The sequence below is a fragment of the Vulpes lagopus genome, chromosome 18 (genome assembly GCF_018345385.1).
Source record: "Vulpes lagopus strain Blue_001 chromosome 18, ASM1834538v1, whole genome shotgun sequence".
In the NCBI taxonomy this organism is placed as follows: Eukaryota; Metazoa; Chordata; class Mammalia; order Carnivora; family Canidae; genus Vulpes; species Vulpes lagopus.
The window spans coordinates 18,287,539-18,306,838 of NC_054841.1; the positions used below are offsets into that span (position 1 = coordinate 18,287,539).

At 40.9% G+C, this 19,300-nt stretch overlaps 1 protein-coding gene across 3 annotated transcripts in view; it reads left to right on the forward strand.

Moving 5' to 3' along the window:
* The window catches only part of CHD6 (chromodomain helicase DNA binding protein 6), a 176,518-nt gene that overhangs the window by 59,794 nt on the left and 97,424 nt on the right, over positions 1-19,300 (forward strand). For all 3 annotated transcript variants that reach the window (XM_041732424.1, XM_041732422.1, XM_041732423.1), the window contains 4 exons: positions 1,129-1,278; positions 14,548-14,610; positions 15,470-15,528; positions 16,153-16,270. In XM_041732424.1, coding sequence (XP_041588358.1) covers positions 1,129-1,278; positions 14,548-14,610; positions 15,470-15,528; positions 16,153-16,270 — 390 coding nt within the window. The remainder of the gene's footprint in view (positions 1-1,128; positions 1,279-14,547; positions 14,611-15,469; positions 15,529-16,152; positions 16,271-19,300) is intronic.

The window sequence follows — 19,300 nt, forward strand, 5'->3', positions numbered from 1 at the left end:
TTCTTTCACGTATCCTCTGAACCCTCAGAGATTCCTAGGAAGGGTGTTATTGTAGGAAGGTGTTAACTTCTAATGTCACAGTGGTAATAAGCAGTAGTGTCTAGGTGTCAGGGCAGAGACACCCCCCTCACTGCCTTTGAACTCAGGCTAGTGACTGTCAGGTGTCCTGATGGGCAGAGCAGGAGGTATATCGGACCGATGGGAGTTAGCTGGAGTTTGAGTGTTTCCAGGATGATGATCTGTACATGGGGTTGGGGGGCAGGTTTTTGTATGTGATCCCTCATGTAAAATTAAATGTCATAGAGGTGACCTAGGGAAGAAATGGTGGGAACAGAATGTATGTTTTTTTAAAATAAGTGAGGTAGTGTTTGGCTTTTGTTTTTGCTTCTTAAGGTTGAAGTATTGGAGAAAGAACCAGCTGGTGAATGGTTCCCAGAAGTGTTTCTGCTGCTTGGATATGATGTATACATGGGATGAACCATGTGCTTTCCTGTTTGAGGAAAGCCACTGGGCTGGTTTGTTGTAGAATGTTGTCTTTCTAAAAGGTCACAAGTTACTTAATTATAGATGAGTCCACAGATGGTGACTCATGAATCTTGTTTTGTCACACTTAAAGATGTCTCCTTGCATTTCAAGGAGTGGTATGAGATTCTCAAAGTAAGTCCTATAAAACTAGTATGACTTAGTATTTTAAGAATATATGGTTAAGTATGGTGAATATGACCAAAACCAAAACAATTGTCATATTACCCCAAAATCAGAGCTTCCAGCTGGAAGAGATCTGAAAGATACTGGAGTTTATTTCCTATCCCTGTTGTACTAGAATAGAAGCTGATTCCAGAAGGGAGAAAAAAAGTCACTGTCACTGATGAACAAAACATCTCACTGGATTCTGAGACTATACGTTCTTCTCAGGGCATCTTGGCAATTTGGATCTCCTCCCTCAGCTAGATTTCATTTTGAGTGAATTTAATTCTTAAAAGAGTTGTGTTCTAGGAAGATTTCTTTTGTAAAATAGGAAAGGCCTCCCGTCCATGTTAGTGAGTGTAGATGAGTATATTCTTTCTCATGCAAGCTTTTGCATTTGACTCACACAGCATCTCTCTGATGGGTGTGTTTGCCCTGCAGAAACGACGCTCAGGACGGCAGGTGAAGCGCAGAAAATACAACGAGGATCTGGACTTCAAAGTGGTGGATGATGATGGGGAAACAATCGCTGTTCTTGGAGCTGGCCGAACATCTGCCCTCTCGGCGTCTACCCTGGCTTGGCAGGCAGAGGTACAGTCTTTGGATTAGGGTGCCGGCCTAAGTCATTTTGGCCTGCTTGACACACCTGTTCTGTGGCTCTTTGCTGAAGCTGAATTAGGTCATTATAGCCGCTGCTTATAATCTTCATTTGGCTTCCTCTTCCACTTAGGATGAAGTTCATCTCCTGCCATGCCCAGCAGGATTCTCCCATGGCATCACATTTGTTTGGCATAGCAGCGACCCTCTCCCTGCTCCCTGGCCTTGAGTTAGCAGATCTCTCCCACCTCTTGGACTTCGCCCATATTGTCCCTTTCCTTGTTATGCTCTTCTCCACATGCATTACATGGCTTGGTTCTCCATCTTTTAAGCTAAGATGATTTCTCCCCAGAGGTCTTTCCTGACTTTTTTGTTTAAAGTAGATCCCTGCTCCCTGATCCTAGTGATTCTGAATTTCACTCCTTATTTGTTTCCTTCATAGCATTGTAACACAACTAATAATTGTGCTCTGATTTCTGATTTCATTTTCTTTGTCTCTCTCATTAGAATATAGAAGTCTGATACATACTAAATAGCCATTCAGTGAATGAAATCACATGCAGTAGTAATTACAGTTGGAACTTGACATCAATAAATGTGTATTAACAGTCCTTGCAAGGCCAGGTCCTAGGATACAAGGATAAGTGTCAAGGCATGGTTCCTGGCTCTAAGGAGCGGAGGTATATGGCTGTGTAACACTGTGATAAGTGTAGCCTTAGAAGAATGTGCTAGAGGGGTGCCTGGCTGGCTCAGTCTCGGTAGATCATGTGACTTGACCTCGAGGTTGTAGGTTTAAGCACCACGTTGGGTGTAGGGATTAGTTAAAAATAAAATCTTATAAAGGAAGGGGGCCTTCTCAGTGAATCAGTCAGTTAAGTGTCTTACTCTTGATTTTGTCTTAGGTTATGATCTTAGGGTTGTGAGATCGAGCCCTTTGTTGGGATCCACACTGGGTGTGGGGCCTGCTTAAGATTCCCTCTCTCCTTCTCTGTCTACCCCTCTCCCACTGCTCATGTGCTCTTTTTCTCTCTGAAAAAAAAAAAAAAAAAAGAATGTGCTAGATACAGTGGCTACACAGAAGGGGGAGTGGATAGGAAGAGAGGAGGTCAGGATTTTAGGAGAGGCATTTCCATCATGAACTAGGCATGATAGACAGACAAGCTCAGCTGGGTATTGGGGGTGATCTGAAGAGTGGTCGGAGGTGAGCCCCTGAGTGGTAGGAAGAGTCACATTTTACAATCCCTAGATATTAGCTAAAGTATTTGGTCTTTATAGTGAAGATCAAATAATGGGGGTGGCGTGGGGGCACTGAGTGAGGGTTTAAGCAGAGAAGCAAGATGGCCCTCTTTGTGCTTTAAGGATTTCCATTGGCAGCGGTTTCAAGGGGAAAGAGGGACCTGATATCCAGATGCTAGAAGGAAGAGAGGTAAATGTTGAAAAGGTCTGTGCCAAGGAGCTGACAGAGAAGACATTAGAAGGAAAAGAAGATAGAGGCTGTGCAGATAGGAGGAGCATCATTGGCAGCAGCAGGTTCTGGGACACAGCCTGGCTGTTGTTACGGAGTCACTGTCGCTGACTTGGCAGAGTTCACGCTCTGCGTGCGCAGCAGAGCACAAATACCTGTCCTTCCTCCCGGGCGCTAGGACAGCTTACTGCAGTGAGAATACTTTATCTGTTTAAACCACCTTGCCTCCAGCTTAAAGCATCCTCACATAATTTCACGTATCCTTTCATCCTGAGTTTGCATGGAAAGTAGCTAGGAGCAGGGGTCATAGTCAAGGAACGTCACGGAAGCATCCTGGTCCTGGGATAACCTGGCAGCAGCTGACCAGTGACTAGCATGTAAGAGTTGATTTCGGATCTCTCTGCCAGGAGTGACAGGCAATGAACACAGCATTTAATAGGAATAGTGATTTGATGTTCTGTCAATGCAGTACTCTTCAAGCAGAGAGTCAAGGGTAGTCCTTGCAAGACTGCTATGAGGCGATAGGATTCTATTACTCCAGAGCGGTTGTCCCTTCCTTGGAGAGGTTATGGTGGGTTTGATAGTTAAAACACTACGGGGGAATTTATTTTCTCCTAGTAGCTATTTAGCCCACCATTAACTATATTTCAGCTGCTGTTATGACTTCTTCCATGGTACCTGAAGGGCAGTGTTAGCTCATCTGATAGAAATAATTCAGGAAATTCTACATATCTTAACAAGGCTCTTTTTATTCTCTTCAGGGAACAACAAAAAGAGAGCTAATCTGTGGTAAAACATAAGATAGAATCTGAATTTGCATTAATTATGCCTTAAAAGTTGTTACTAAGGCCAAAAGAAGCCTGATACGGGGTTTGGCAAGCTTGGCGATCTGGCTATCTGGCCCCTGCACCCCAGGCGGGGGCCTAGCCTGCAGGACAGCTAGGACAGCCTGTAGGGGGCCGAGCAGGTTTCAAAGGCAGTGCTTAGCAGAGCCCTACTAGCTGCTGCTGCATGTTGCACTTGCATCTGGTTTACATTTGGGACTTCCTGGTGAGGTTTGAACAAAGATTTCCCAGGCTGCTGCACAGTTTGAAAGCCATGAATCTCATCTAGGATTCCAGACAATCCTCAGCGCCCCGTGGCACAGAAAATCAGTTGAGGAAGTTAAGGCTTTTTTTTGTGTCCTTCTCTCGAGGCCATTCGGCTGGGTGTCTGCCTGCTTGCTGGTTTCGGCTCAGGGCAGAGAAGGGTGTGGAGTCAACACCAAAAAGGCCTGCTGCTCCCCCTCGCGTTTCTGTGCACTGTCTTATTAGCATGCTGTGTCTGATGCTGTGGCTCCTGGCCCCTGGCCCAGCCCCAGAGTGCAGCCTCAGCATTAGTTACCTAGTGGAGAGTTGCTAAAAACATCTTTACACATGATTCACTGTAGCCCAGGACTGGCAGGGTAGCACCAACCTGCTTTGGAGTATAGAGGACAGTCTCCTGATTGGGATATGGGATTCTGGGGCAGGAAGTAGGTGTCCATCCTGACTGTGATTCTGCTTTCTTATTCTTTGTCAAATGGATGTTGGTGCCTGGAACAGAGACAAACTTTTGTAGTAGTTGTAAATTTCCAGTATATAGATTTTTACAAGGCTGTCTCAGTTCCTGCCTCCTGTGGTTTGTGCAGTTTGTATGATTTTGCCTTTTAAAACAGAGGACTTTAATTTTAATTAAATTCCCTGTGCCCTCCTGTGCCTCATTCTGTGTCTCTGCAGTCAGCACCTTCTGTTTCGTCTGGCTTTGTGCTGTGCCCGGCAAGCTGAGCCAGGTTGTTTCCTTCCCCAGGAATCCCCTTAGTTCTCCTGAGCTATGGGCGGACTGCTCTGCACTCTAGGGTGGTTGCTTCTTAACTCCTATATTAAGTCAAAATTCCTGCCTGATTTTTTTTTCCTAAGTAGTCTCCATGCCCAGCATGGAGCCCAACATGGGATTTGAACTCATGACCCTGAGATTAAGACCTGAGCTGAGATCATGAGTTGGATGCCTAACTGACCAGGTGCCTCTCACTTCACCTGATTTTTTAAAAAATGTGGCTGCACACTACCTATTTACCCTCATTTATTTCCCTTCCTCATTCAATGTAATGCTTTTGTTCTACCAAGACTGTTTACTTAGTATTCTTAGTATACTTAGTACAGTATATGCATCCTGTTTTCCTGTGGACTCATTCTTTAATCCTTGGGTTCACTTCAGCTTTCCTTCCTTCTTGTCTTCTTATAAACCACCATTCCTTAGGTCCCCACTAAAACCTCACCTATTCTGTGAAATCCAAGTTGTTCTTGCTTTCTGCATGCTTATGGACTTAGAATTACTGTCATGCCAATTAGAATTAACCCTGAGACATTTCTAAGAAAAATGTTTTATGTTGCTTTCCCTGCATGAACATAAGCCCCTAAGACTGACCATCTTGTTTGATGCTACTTTTGTGCCCTCCATGGCACTCAGTCAATATTTGATTAGTTAAAAAGTGATTTGCTTCCTGCTAGAGCCTCTCCTTTTTGCCCACCTAAATAGAAATAAATCAGATAGTTGGTTGAGGTTGGGGGCAACTTGGGTTGAAAATTTTTGAAATTTTCCCTAAGAAAAAAAAGTTTAAATTATATGAGTCTCTGACATGAAAGAGAATGAATTAAAATGGCCTTCTTTGAAGGATAATTTGAGAAAATTCCAAGTAGCTGAGAACAGATGGTTGTTATGGAAGTGTGTTTGGCAAGCAGATTTAGTTTATATCTGTGTGTATCTGTATACACTGAGTGTTTATACACACATGATCGTGCTTATGCACAATCTCTGTTTAGTAAAGTCCTGATTTTCTAGTTTCCTTCCTACTTTGATATGTATTTTTTTTTAAAGGTATTTTTTATTTATTTATGATAGTCACAGAGAGAGAGAGAGAGAGAGAGGCAGAGACACAGGCAGAGGGAGAAGCAGGCTCCATGCACAGGGAGCCCGATGTGGGACTCGATCCCGGGTCTCCAGGATCGCGCCCTGGGCCAAAGGCAGGCGCCAAACCGCTGCGCCACCCAGGGATCCCTTGATGTGTATTTTGGACATGCTATTTCCTTTTCCTTTTATTAGATAGGGTAAAACCTGCTCTCAGTATTTTCATGATAACCACTGATTTTTTTTTTTTTTTTTTAAGGAGTTAGTGTTCATCCTCCTTTCTTTAACCAGTACGAAAAGATAACTTGAAATTTTATTTCAAATTCCTTAATTTTTACTTGGGAATCTTCTATGGTAAAGAATGTTTGAAGCCCCCCATCCTTTTATTACTTAAAGTTCTGTCCTTTCTTGTTCATGTGTTAACTTTTCCTTGGATTTGGCTGGTCCTAATTAAAAACTCCAAATAGCCTTCTGAATCCTACCACTACAAACCATCTTTTTCTATTCTTCATGGTAAATGAATAAGAATGTTTGAAATAATTTGGTAGTGAGGAAGAGATAATTGTTCCTTTTAGCATGTTTGTACATGTATGAATGCTCCCTGACTAGTCTGGGTTGTACATGCTTGGGAGTGAGTGGGTACGAAAGGTAGTCAGCAATTATGAAAGTTTGATGCTGGTTAACAGAGATCTAACTTAGTGCCCTATCTTCTGTGTTCCCATAACACTTGCTTTATGCTATTATAATAATGTTGTATTGCAAAATCTTGTAACATTATTTATTCAAAAATGCTTATTGAGCATCTACTACATGCCATATCCTGGAGATAACCTCAGGGAACAAAAGAGACAAAAATCCCCACTCTCACAGAGGGAGCCACAACAAATGGAGAGGAAGCCTGCAAAACCATGCAGGTGCTCTTTCCCTCACATTTGCTGCATTTTGAATCTCGTAGGATAGGAGGCCAAAGAGTGAAGCTCAGAGCTTCCAAAAGGTGGAAATAACTAGGGAGAGCCTGGGAATAAACCAAAAAATAATAAAATTTGTGCAGTTTTTCATAGTAGTAAGTGCTATGAACAAAAATCAGAAGAGGAGTAGTATGGAATTGATGAAATGAGGGTTGCACTTATAAATAGAGGTGTCTGTTTTGGCCTCACAAAGGTAACATTTGAGCAATTGAAGAAAGTAAAGGAGCAAGGGAGTCGTGAGCGAGAGAAAGATCTTTGATTTCACTCTGAGTTAATAGAGAAGCCTTTTAAGCAGTTTAAGCCAAAAGAGGGACATAATAAAAAGGGCCATTCTGAAAGTTGTATTACAATTAGACTAGTTGAGCAGGAGTGGAAGCAGGGAGACTAGTTAGCAGGCTTTTGGGAATTATCTGGGTGAGAAATGAAGATGGTTTTAGACCAAGGTAGAAGAGGTGGTGAGAAACTGATTGATTCTGGACATATTTTGAAAATAGAGCCTACATGATTTCTTGGCTAATCAGACGTGGTATGTGGAAAGAAAAGAGGAGTCAAGGATTACTCCGAGATTTTTGGTTTGAACACCAAGAAGGATAGAGTTCCCTGTCACTCAGTTGGGAGAAAACTGCAGGATAAGAGGAGTTTACTTGTAGGCATTAAGTGTAAAATAGTTCTGAGGTAATCAAGTGAAGATGGCAAGTCACAAGTAGATCTATGAGTCTGTGAATTAAGAGGAGGTTCTGAGCTGGATACATAAACTTGGCTGGTGTTACCATGTAGCCCATATTTAAAGCCACGAGACTGGACAAAATCACCAGGAAAATGAGTATAGCTAGAAAAGAGTAACAAGTAGGCCCTAGGGAGCTCCAGAAATTAGAGTTGATGGTGGAGGATTCCTACTTCCATGGAAGATACATTAGGTCATAGCAGCGTAACACTCACTGCAAGTAAAAAAAAAGATATATTGCAAAGAATATTTTAAAAGACATCTGATATCTGGGGAAGCAACAAGAATTAGATGAACTAAAATTCCAGACAGCATAGAGCTATTCCTAGATGAGCCGACAATTCCAGAGACTGTTTCTTCTCTGGAAATATTCCTCAGTTCTGGGCATGGGTTGACGATCAGGCTTGGCACAAACACACTATTCTGGGTTGAAGAGAAATCATCTGACCCTGCTGGTAGTAGATTATACAGGGCTGGTGAAATGATTGGAAACTAGAGGAATTCCCCAAAGCAAGGGGCTTTCCCTGGGAGACTTGTTGAATTCTGAGGTAGTCCAAGAAGTTAGTAGCTCATCCAGAAGAAGGCAGATTAAAATCTCACAGTCTCGTGGCACCTTGAGGGAAAATCTCACTAAAGGGATGGGCCTACTGTAGAAAGTGTAGAAAAGTGGATTCTCCGTTAAGAGAGATTTTTAACATGCTTCGTATTGGAGACTTCAGGGCTCAGGAGTAAAAAGACCTACCAGACTCCATTGGTCACCTTGGACATTCATGGTCAAGAAACAGGGTAAAACAAGAGATGGACTAAATTTTAATGGTAACCCAGGCCTGACCCAATTCAGTCTCATGTTTGTCTAAGAGAAAATAGGAAGTAGTTGTGGAAAATATTGTTTGGAGCTGCTATGGTTCCTTTATTCACAAGTTCTACCCTAAGTAAAAAACTACCAGACATTTTAAAAGACTGGAAAAAATGTGACTAAAAGGCAAGAAAACACACACACACACACACACACACACACACACGTATATATAATACAAGCAGACCTTAGACAATCCAGATATTGGAGTTAGCAGAAAAGAACTTTAGAAAATAACTATGGTTTAGGCTTCACGGTGGCTCAGTCGGTTCAGTGTCTGCTTTCGGCTCAGGTCATGATCCTGTGGTCCCAAGATTGAGTCCCGTGTTGGGCTCCCTGCTCAGTGGGGAGTCTGCTTCTCCTTCTCCCTCATCCTCTGCTCTTCTCCCTGTTTGTGCTGTCTCTCATTCTCTCAAATAAATAAATTTTTGGGCAGCCCCGTGGTGCAGCGGTTTAGCACCACCTGCAGCCTGAGGTGTGATCCTGGAGACCCTGCATGGAGCCTGCTTCTCCCTCTGTCTGTGTCTGTGTCTGTGTCTCTGTCTCTGTCTCTGTCTCTCTGTCTCTCTCTCTCTCTGTGTCTCTATGAATAAATAAATAAAATCTTAAAAAAAAAATAAAAATAAATAAATTTTTAAAAAATCTCTAAAAATATAACTATGTTATGTGAAAGAAAATAAAAGAAGATGGGCAAAAAAAAGGTTTAAGGTGAAGAATTTGATTAGAGAAATGAATCTGTAAAGAGAATCAGATCAACTGTCTAGAACTGAAAATTCCAGTTTTAAAAACTTAGAACACAGTGGATGACCTTAAAAAGCAGATTAGATACATCAGAAGATAATATTTGTGAGTTTGAAAACAATCAATAGAAAATTTCTAACCTGAAGCCTAGAGAGAAAAAAGAATGCAAAGAACAGAGCATTAGAAACAATTGGGGTGCAGTGGAAAGGTGTAATTGGTTAGTGGTATGTCTGATTAGAGTCATAGGCATGGGGGAGAGCTGGGGGCAGAGGAGTGCTTGAGGATAAAAGTAGTGGCCAGGATACCCTTCCCCCCCATAAACTGATGCGGGATATCAACCAATAGATTCAACATCAGTTAGCTCCCATACTGGAAAAATACAAAAATGAAAACCGTACGCAGGCATATCTGAAACTATAGAAAACCAGACTGAAAAACCAGTAGATAAAAACAGTACTAATACTGTATTAAATGGTATGATATTGAGTACTTTACCCTTGACTTTTTGAAATAAGAAAAAAAAAATCCACTATTATCATTATATTCAGAAATGCACTGGAGGTCCTGGCTACTGCAGTAAGGAACATGAAATAAAAAGTTTAAAGATTGGAAAGAAAGAAGTAAGATTCATTATTTGTAGATGACATGATCATGTATAGAAAATTCAACAGGGCAACCCGGGAGGCTCAGCAGTTTAGCACTGCCTTCAGCCCAGGGTGTGATCCTAGAGACCTGGGATCGAGTCCCACATCCAGGCTCCCTGCAAGGAGCCTGCTTCTCCCTCTGCCTGTGTCTCTGCTTCTCTCTCTCTCTCTCTCTCTCTCTCTCTGTCTCTCATGAATAAATAAATAAAATCTTAAAAAAAAAAATTCAGCAGAATTGGGGACACCTGGGTAGCTCAGTGGTTGAGCATCAACCTTCAGATCAGGTTGTGATCCTGGGGTCCTGGGATAGAGTCCCATATTGGGCTCCCCACTGGGAGCCTGCTTCTTTCTTTGCCTGTGTCTCTGCCTCACTCTCTGTGTTTCTCATGAATAAATAAATAAAATCTTAAAAAAAAGAAATTTCAACAGAATTGACCATTAGAATCAAGAAAATGGAGATTTAGCTAAATTGTTGGATACAAAAACAATATACAAAACCATCTGTTTTATTTCTATAAACTAGCAACATGAAATCAGGAAAGGAAAACTAAATTGCCATTTGTAACATCATCAAAAATATTAGATATCCTGGAATAACTCAAAAGATACACAGACTCTCTCTATAGAAAGACATTGCTGAAAGAAATTAAAGGAGGCCTAAATAAATGGAGCCTTATATGATATACATATATTGAATACTGTTGAGATGTCTGTAATTCAGTCCCAGTCAAAATCTAAGCAGGGTGTTTTTTGATAGAAATTGATAATAGAGGGGCAGCCCCGGTGGCGCAGCTGTTTGACACCGCCTGCAGCCTGGGGTGTGATCCTGGAGACCCAGGATCGAGTCCCACATCGGGCTCCCTGCATGGAGCCTGCTTCTCCCTCTGCCTGTGTCTCTGCCTCTCTCTTTGTCTATGAATAAATAAATAAAATCTTAAAAAAAATTGATAATAGAAACACCAAAGACCTGGAATAACCAAGGGAATCTTTAAAAAGAACTAAGTTGTAATGCGGACTTGTAGTCAAGCTATAATAATGAAGACATAGCGTTGTCCTAAGAACAAGTAGATCAGTGGAACAAAACAGAGGTGTACTGCTCAGTAGAGCTCCTACTAGCCATCTGTAGCCATCTTATTAAGCACCTCAAATATGGCTAGTCTGAATTCAGATGTGTCTTAAGTGTGAAGTACACATTGGATTTTAAAGACTTAGTATGAAGAAAGAATATAAAGTATATCATCAATAATTTTACATTGGTTATATGTTGAAATGATAAAGTTTTAGATATATCAGCTTAAGTAAAGTATATTTATTAAAATTAATCTCATCTGTTTGTTTTTACTTTCTTAATGTGGCTATAAGAAAATTTTAAATTATGTGGCTTAATGAATGACCTTGGGGAGTGTGGAAGATTCTTTAAACAGGACATAAGAATACGTAAGAGAAAAGATTGATGAAGTGGATTTATGTAGAACTTCTGTTCATCAAAAGACACATTTACAGAATTGAAAGGCAGACCATAGATTGGTAAATAATATTTGTATTCTCTATAACTGGCAGAACTCTTATTCAGAAATGTGTCAAGAACTCTTGCAAATTAAAAAGAAAAAAACAAAGGATAATTCTTAAAATAGGAAAATGACTTGAGTAGGAGCTTCTTAGAGAGGTTAAGCACATTGCCAAGAGGCATAAAAAAGGTACTTGACATCCTTAGTTATCAGGGAGATAGAAATTAGAGAGATAATACTACAATATCCACAAGAGTAGCTATCAAGTCAGCTGGAACTCCTCCTATACATTGCTGGTGGGTGTAAAAATTGTTACAATTACTTTGGAAAAAAATTTGACAATATTCTTTAAAACTAAACATATAACCTACCTCATGACCTAGTAATTTCACTTTTATGTATATATCTAAGATAAATGAGTGCATTTGTCAACCAAAAGGCATACAATTTATATGAACATTGGAAGCAACCTGAATATTCCTCAGCAGTAGAATGGATAGATAAATAAATGGTAGTGTGTTTATACAACAAAATAGCATGCTACAGAAGAATGAACCATATACTATATAATTCCATTTACATGAAGTTTAGTAATAGGCAGAACTAATCAGTGGTAGTAGAAGTCTGAATAGTGGTTACTTTCAATGGGGGCACGAGTCTTCTTGAACGATGGAAATATGTGACTTGATCTAGGTGGTATTTATACAAGTGTATATGTAAAAATCCATCAGTTGTACATAGAAGATCTCTACATACAAATGCCTACCTTAATAACTTTTAAAGTGTTTTGTTAACATATATGGCAGTTCCTTGCTGATGAAGACTCTAGCACATCTATTTCTATAAGACCAGTGAATAAACATAAAAGACATTCAATAAAGAAATGTGGAAGAAATTTAGGAAGGAAGTGAAGTAGGAAGTTAGGAAGTTGGTTCATTAATCTACTTTCTCTTAACCTAGCAATGTTCCTTTGCTCACGACACACTTGCCATAGAGCTCCGTTGGCTCCAAGGTTGGGAGCTTGAGAAAGTACACCTAGCTCTAGCCATTTGCTGTTAAACGGTATTAGATAGGTCCGAGTATCTGGAGAAGAGGAAGGCTTTTTAATTAAATGACATAGATTAAGAATAACAACTGTTTCCAATATCTGACCCCAGTGAGTTTGATGCTTTATTTCCTCATGTGTCTCCTCTCTTTCCCTCTTGCTGTGTTTAGCATTCAGCAAATATTTCTTGTCACCAGGCCTTTTCAAGGCATTAGCATCAGACCTCTCTCAGGCATCCTACTTCTCCCTCTGCCTATGTCTCTACCTCTCTCTGTGTGTCTCTCATGAATAAATAAGATCTTAAAAAAAAAAAAAGAATCAACAGAACAGGGGCGGCTGGGTGGCTCAGTTGGCTAAGTATCTGACTCTTGATTTTGGCTCAGGTCATGCTTTCAAGGTCATGAGATTGAGCCCTGTCTTGGGCTCCTCACTGAGCTAGAGCCTGTTTGGGATTCTCTCTCTCTCTCTCTCCTTCTGCCCCTCTCCCCACTCCCATCCTCCCACCGTCATCCCCTCCTTGTGTACGTTTGCATGTACATGCTTGCGCTCTCAAAAAAAAAAAAAATAGTCAAAATAAATACTTGAGCAGAAAAACAAAAGCTTAGCTTGTCTTCCCATCCCTTCTTCCTACTATATGATAGGCACAGTTCACTTGTCTTCTTGTTGAGCAGTGGGAAAAGACTCTTGTCACTTTGGATTAACTTTGGCATGGCACCTAGCACACTGCCATGTGTCTAGGGGAATGTAATAAATATTTGTAACCTTTGGGAGCATCTGTCAATGCCTGCTGATCTCCATACTTCTTTTTTACCATCTGCCTTCCTCATCTTTTTTTTTTTCCTTTCCTCTATTATTTCTTTGGGGGAAAGCTTTATTTAAGATCTTAGGTGTGGGGGGGATACCTGGGTGGCTTAGCAGTTTGGCACCTTCCTTCAGCCCAGGGCATGGTTCTGGTGTCCCTGGGTCGAGTCCCACATCGGGCTTTGTGCATGGAGCCTACTTCTCCCTCTGCCTGTGTCTCTGCCCCCCCCGCCCCCCCCCCCCCCGTCTCATGAATAAATAAATAAAATCTTTTAAAAAAAAAATCTTAGAGGGGGATCCCTGGGTGGCTTAGCGGTTTAGTGCCTGCCTTGGCCCAGGGTGTGATCCTATAAGCAGCATGTAGGCAGGTTTGGCATCCCTGGAGTCCTGGGGATGGTTCCTGCATCGGACTCCCTGCATGGATCCTGCTTCTCCCTCTGCCTGTATATCTGCCTCTCTCTCTCTCTCTCTCTCTCTCTCTCTCTTTCTCTCTCATGAATAAATAAATAAAATCTTTTTTTAAAAAAAAAAAAAGATCTTAGAAAATATGTTTTCTATAATGGTATGGCTCTGAGACAGTTGAGCCCTAGAGTGGGTAGGACTGAAGACAGTGATATGTAGCCTAAGTCATCCTTTTGGAAAGTTCTGATCAGGATCCCAAGTTATTTTGGGGGGCTATCATGATGAGTGTTCTTCTTATCTACTGTTCTACTAGATCTGACAAGGTCATGTAGTGCATACGAAACCTCTGAAATAGAACAGCTCAAATAAAGTCCTAAAAAAAATGTCAATCACAAGAGTGCTCTGACTCAGCACACCCTTTTTAAGTTTGTCATTGTTTAATCAAATACTCTGTAGAAAGAGATTTCATGCAGCTCAGGAGCCTAGAAATATTGATGTGTATCTGGAGTAGAAAGGAAGAAATTAATTTGTTTTCAGTTAGGATTTATAGTCAAAGGATGATCAGTGAAACAACCATTTCCAGGCACAGAGGGGAAAGATGGTATCATTTAGTAGAGAATAATTATACCTTGCATTTGCACAGTGCTTACTGTTCCAAAAATATTTTCACATACCATTTTATCCTCCCAGTAACCCAGTGAGATAAGTATTTTTTAAACTACTATTTTAATAGATATGGAAACTAAGAGGTGTTAATTGCCTTATCCAAAGTCAGTAGCTGGTAGGTGTTAGAATTAGGACTCTCTAATTCCAAGGGCCCCAGACTCCTTAATGTTACACCTTTCTGAAGATTTTATGCAGCAGCATGTAGGCAGGTTTGGCAGGAAAGGGAAGTCCTAGGACCAATTTTAGTGATACTAAAGACAGATCTGAAATTAAGAGTATGAATAGCGGAGTTAACTTCTCTGTTCATTTGAAAGCAGGGGGAAAGTGTTAGCGTTGTGCCCAGAGGTTAGAATGTTTGTGGTCTTTTGATTACTCTGTAGACTGATAGGAGGGAGGCCTCAGCACTCACAGGTGTACTTCTGGACAAGGTAGTACCTGCTGTAATATTTCTTACAGAATTATTTCTTGGTCTCTGGGGTGCCAATAATTTTCTGTCTTTTTCACTTTTCTGTCTCCAGGAGCCTCCAGAAGATGATGCAAACATCATTGAGAAGATCCTGGCATCTAAGACCGTCCAGGAGGTTGGTGGCTTATGTATCATTTTTCCTATCACTAGCACAGGTTTTGCCCTCTGTGAAGAGATATTTGCCTAGAGAACCTGGAATGGACTGGCTGGAGTGAGAGCTAGGCAAGAACATTGTCTGGCAAGGCAATGCTTATTTTTACCCTCCTGGAAGATTTTAGGTCATAAAATTCTTAAGTATTTGAGAGTAGAGCCCCAAATAGTGTTTTTCCTCCATAGTGATCCTAGCAAAAGTTATTTGCCCCTTAGCTGCTGTAGCCCGGGTGAGATCTTCAGGGGGCCAAAAAGAAGACATGGAAAGAGTCCTACTGAAAACCTTTGGGGAAATTTTTTCTTTAGACATGTCAGGGCCATTGTAGGGATCCTTTAGAGAACCTGCCGGGGGTGAAGGATATGTGTGCGCTGGTGAAAACACAATTTTATCTTCAAGTATTTATGATAGCAAACTTCCTTGCTTTGAGAGGGAACACCGCTGATGTTTCAGGATGGTGGGGGGGGGTGGGTGGGCATGACAAAGGCCCATGTTTTTACTTCACAGCCGGCTCTGATCCTGACACCGCTCAGAGCCCTGAGGCTGGTTTGCTGATAAGCTGATTACTGTCCCAGCCTGGACCCTGCAAGGACACCAGGAGGATCAGTTTTGTTTTTTTTTTTTTTTTTTAACCTTCTAGCTGGCTGTGGATTCGTCATTTGGGAAAGCAGCTCAATAGCTGTCAGGAAAAGAACTGGGAAAGCGAAAACATCCTCTAGAATTTTGTACTAAAACCAGGCAGGGATGTTGATTTACCTGTTTTCTTGTGCTGCCTTAGGGTGATCTGAGGGGATGTGGGCTGTTAACTGCTTGCTCTTGGTTACAGGTTCACCCAGGAGAGCCCCCATTTGACTTGGAGCTATTCTACGTTAAGTATAGAAATTTGTACGTCTTTTTTATGTATTATTTGTATTTGCATTTTATATGAATGAAATTTCCTTTCCCTCATCACATCATCTTCTGTACTTTCCAAGAATGGCCCCTGAGACCTGACCCATAGATGTTAATTGACTCAGGTTCACATTAGGCAGTAGTGCTCACCTTTGGCTGCACAGTCACCGGGGAAGCCCTTGCTCCCCTCAGGACCAGCTGACTTAGACCCTGGGAGGAGGTCCCAAGGATCAGTGCTTTCTAAAAACGCCCTATACCATTCTCATTGCACCCAGGGTAGAGAACCACTGTCCTATAGGTTGCACTCTCTCTCTTCCATTTTTCTTTCTTTCTCTGCAATGTGCCCACTTTCACTAATGTGTATTGATGATAATAGCCCTCCTTCTGCTGTGAGGCAGTTCCTGTAGAAGGTGCAAAGGGACCAGTTGTTTGGAGTAGCTGCATTGTTTTGTTGTCTATTTTTGCCCTTACCACAAGGCCTTTCTCAGCCCAATCTCTAGCGGTTTCACAATAAACAACTACTTCTGGGTTAGATGGTCACTTTGTTTACTGAAACACTTTAAAGCTCAGTGATTTGATAGTTTGCACTTGTCTCATAATTTATGTGTCTTTGGATAGTTCCTACTTACATTGTAAATGGGCCACAATGGAAGAGCTGGAAAAGGATCCTCGCATCGCCCAGAAGATCAAGCGATTTAGGAATAAGCAAGCCCAGATGAAGCACATTTTTACTGAGGTGAAGCACTGTTTACCAACTAACTTGACCACTGCTTTTCTTACAGTACTAAATGCTATGTAAAGTTGAAGTCCTATTCAGATCCATGGCTCAAGTCACATTGCTAAATGTGTACTGATTTGCAGCAAAACCAGTCTAGATTTAAGTCAAAGGGAAAAAATTATTCACCAAGTTAAAGGGATTGAACCTTACAAACTGACAACTCATAAGAATGTGCATCTTGATCAGAATATCTATAAATAGCTAGGGCAAGAGAAATGTGCCCCAAACTTTTATTCCTTCCCCCCTTACTGCCCCCCTGCAGTCCTTAAAACAGAAATCCAAAAAGATGTAAACTTTGAGTGTAAAAAATAAAAACAAAACTAAAATATTAGAGAGTAAATAAATAAGTAAATTTGTATAAACCTGGGTATTTCTAAGTATGGTACCTACAGTGAGAGGAAATATTGATGGGTTTGGATGTTAAATCTATAGTATCTATATATTAGAAAATACTACTAAACAAATCTTAAAGTAAATAATTAGGAAATATGTGCATTACATACATACATGTATCTCCTAAATATATGTATGTATGTGTATGTGTGTGTGTGTGTGTGTGTGTGATGTGTATGTGTGTCTTCTCCAGTATGGGAACCTTCCTGTTAATACACACACACACACACACACACACACACATACACACGACAAATAATTTTAATGATAAATGCTTATTAACCATATAAAAATGTGGTCAATTTCAGTAGTAATCAAAAAAACTGAATTAAAATAGTAATTTTCTAGTTTTTATTTACCAAATATTTGAAGGTTTTAAAAATAAGTAATCTTCACTGCTGGTAAGGGTGTAGGAAGAGACAGTCTTGTATCTAGTGGGTGGGAACATAACCTAGAATCACCTGTCAGTAGAGCAGTATGGCAGCAGATGTGAAATATCTCAAAATTTTCACATCCTTTGTCCCAGCAATTCTAATTCTGTTATGTATTCTAAGGAAACTGTTGAGTTTTTGTACAGACTTAGCTATGATATCCAGTCATTTATATTGGTGAAAAATTGCAAACAAACACAGATAATAGACATTTGTTAAATTCTGTGTATGTACCATAGAACAGAATACTGTTCTACTCTAGTAAAAACTATATGGAAGGACAGTTGTTAATGACAGAGGGTTTAGTGCCATTGACTATTGTTAGTTGAAAATGTCAGGCTCTTAGAAGTGTGAGGGGCATTTCCATTTTGGGGAGTGGAGGAGAAAACAGGTACCATATAATATAATGCATAGAAAATTTCTTGACTGTACATGAAAACACTGATGTCATTTTCTCTGGTTAATTATGGTGACTTGTTTTTTCTTTTCTATACAGTATGTAGTTTTAAATCTTACACAGATACCTTTGAAGAAAAGAAGCCATAAAAATTATTCTTAAAATGTAGTTGCAAGCACTAGTCCTCAAGAGTACAGTCAGGAGTCCCAAATTACAGTACATGGCTACAGTACTTGACCAACTCATTCTTTGTGATGTGCTCCTTTTCCTCAAGTGACAAAAAGTTATTTCAGGATAATGTCAGTAAGCATTCTTCTCATCCCAGGGTGGGGCCTTTCGTCTATAGCCTTAGCATTTGGCCCCATCCCTTCCCAGGACTGTTTTAAAGAATGTGAACACGGTTTCTCATGGCATTGTTCTTGTCATAGGGAACTAGGGAAAGAAGAAGACAAGTAGAATTGGAAAACCGTTTTGAGGCCCCACTGGATACTCTTTCTCTGTTCTTAGAATATTTTACTTGCACCTCTATTTTAGCAAGTATGTGCAGTGTAGTAACTTGTTTACATGTCTCTTCCATTTTAAGCCCTATGAGACAGACGGGGACATGTCCTCCTTGTATTTCTATCCCTGGTACCAGGCTCAGGGTCAGTGCTACGTAATTATTTGGCTGCCCCCTGGTGAGGGAGGGAGTTTGCCTTAAGCTCTTCTGCTCCAGACCCTCCAGTGCCTCACATTTTCTTGAAATAAAGTCCACAGTCCCTAATATAGCCTACAAAGCCCCATGTGCCTGTTTTCTGCTTTATTCCCAAGGGAGTGATTTTTACTGGGTTGGGAATAGAGAGCTGAAACTATGTTAAAGTATATAGAAAAAAAATGTACCAGGAGCCCATAACTCTTGTGGGAAGGAAAGGCTTTTGAAAAGATTGGAGAACATCCTGAGATGGAGGAGGAGGAAGGGTAGAGAGTAGTTCCTATAATACTGTCTTCAGTCTTGACCTGTTCAACATTTTTATTAATGACTTGGATAAATAATATACTTATGAGATCAATGATAACTTAGTTTTGGATAGAGCGGCTTCATATCGATTATTTCCAGCTGCTTTATGAGGTAGCCAAGGGCACCTGTGAAATAGAGTCAAGCTCAAGAGACAGGGGCTTCCCGCACTCTGCAGGGGTAGACGTGTTTTGACTCCACCCAGACTCCTGAAAACCAAACCCAATCTTGGGAGATTAGATGACAAAATCAAAGTTCAGGTTTACTGCACAGGGTAGGATGAATGAAATATAATGGCAGTAAATATATATATTATCACATGTATTTTTTAAATACATGTATTTTTTAAATACATTCGCAGTAGAGAAAATGACTAGCAGTTCTAGGGAGGAAAGGTAGTGCCCGTTAAATGACAGATTTCCTGGTGGTCACCAGGAGGGTGTGCAGCTGCTTAAGAAGTCACAATAGGGATGCCTGGGTGGCTCAGCAGTTGAGCATCTGCCTTTGACTCGGAACATGATCCCGGCGTGTGGGATCGAGTCCCAGTCGGGCTCCAGCAGAGCCTGCTTCTCCCTCTGCCTGTGTCTCTGCCCTTCTCCCTGTCTGTCATGAATAAATAAGTAAAATCTTAAAAAAAAAAAAAAAGTCACAGTAATCTTAGAACATTCCTGACTGTTCTGTTCACTTGAGTATCAGGGTTCAGGGTAGACCTGAAAGCAGCTGCAGGACGACTGTAACACCAGTAAAGGAAGCACAGCTGAGTGGCTATCAGC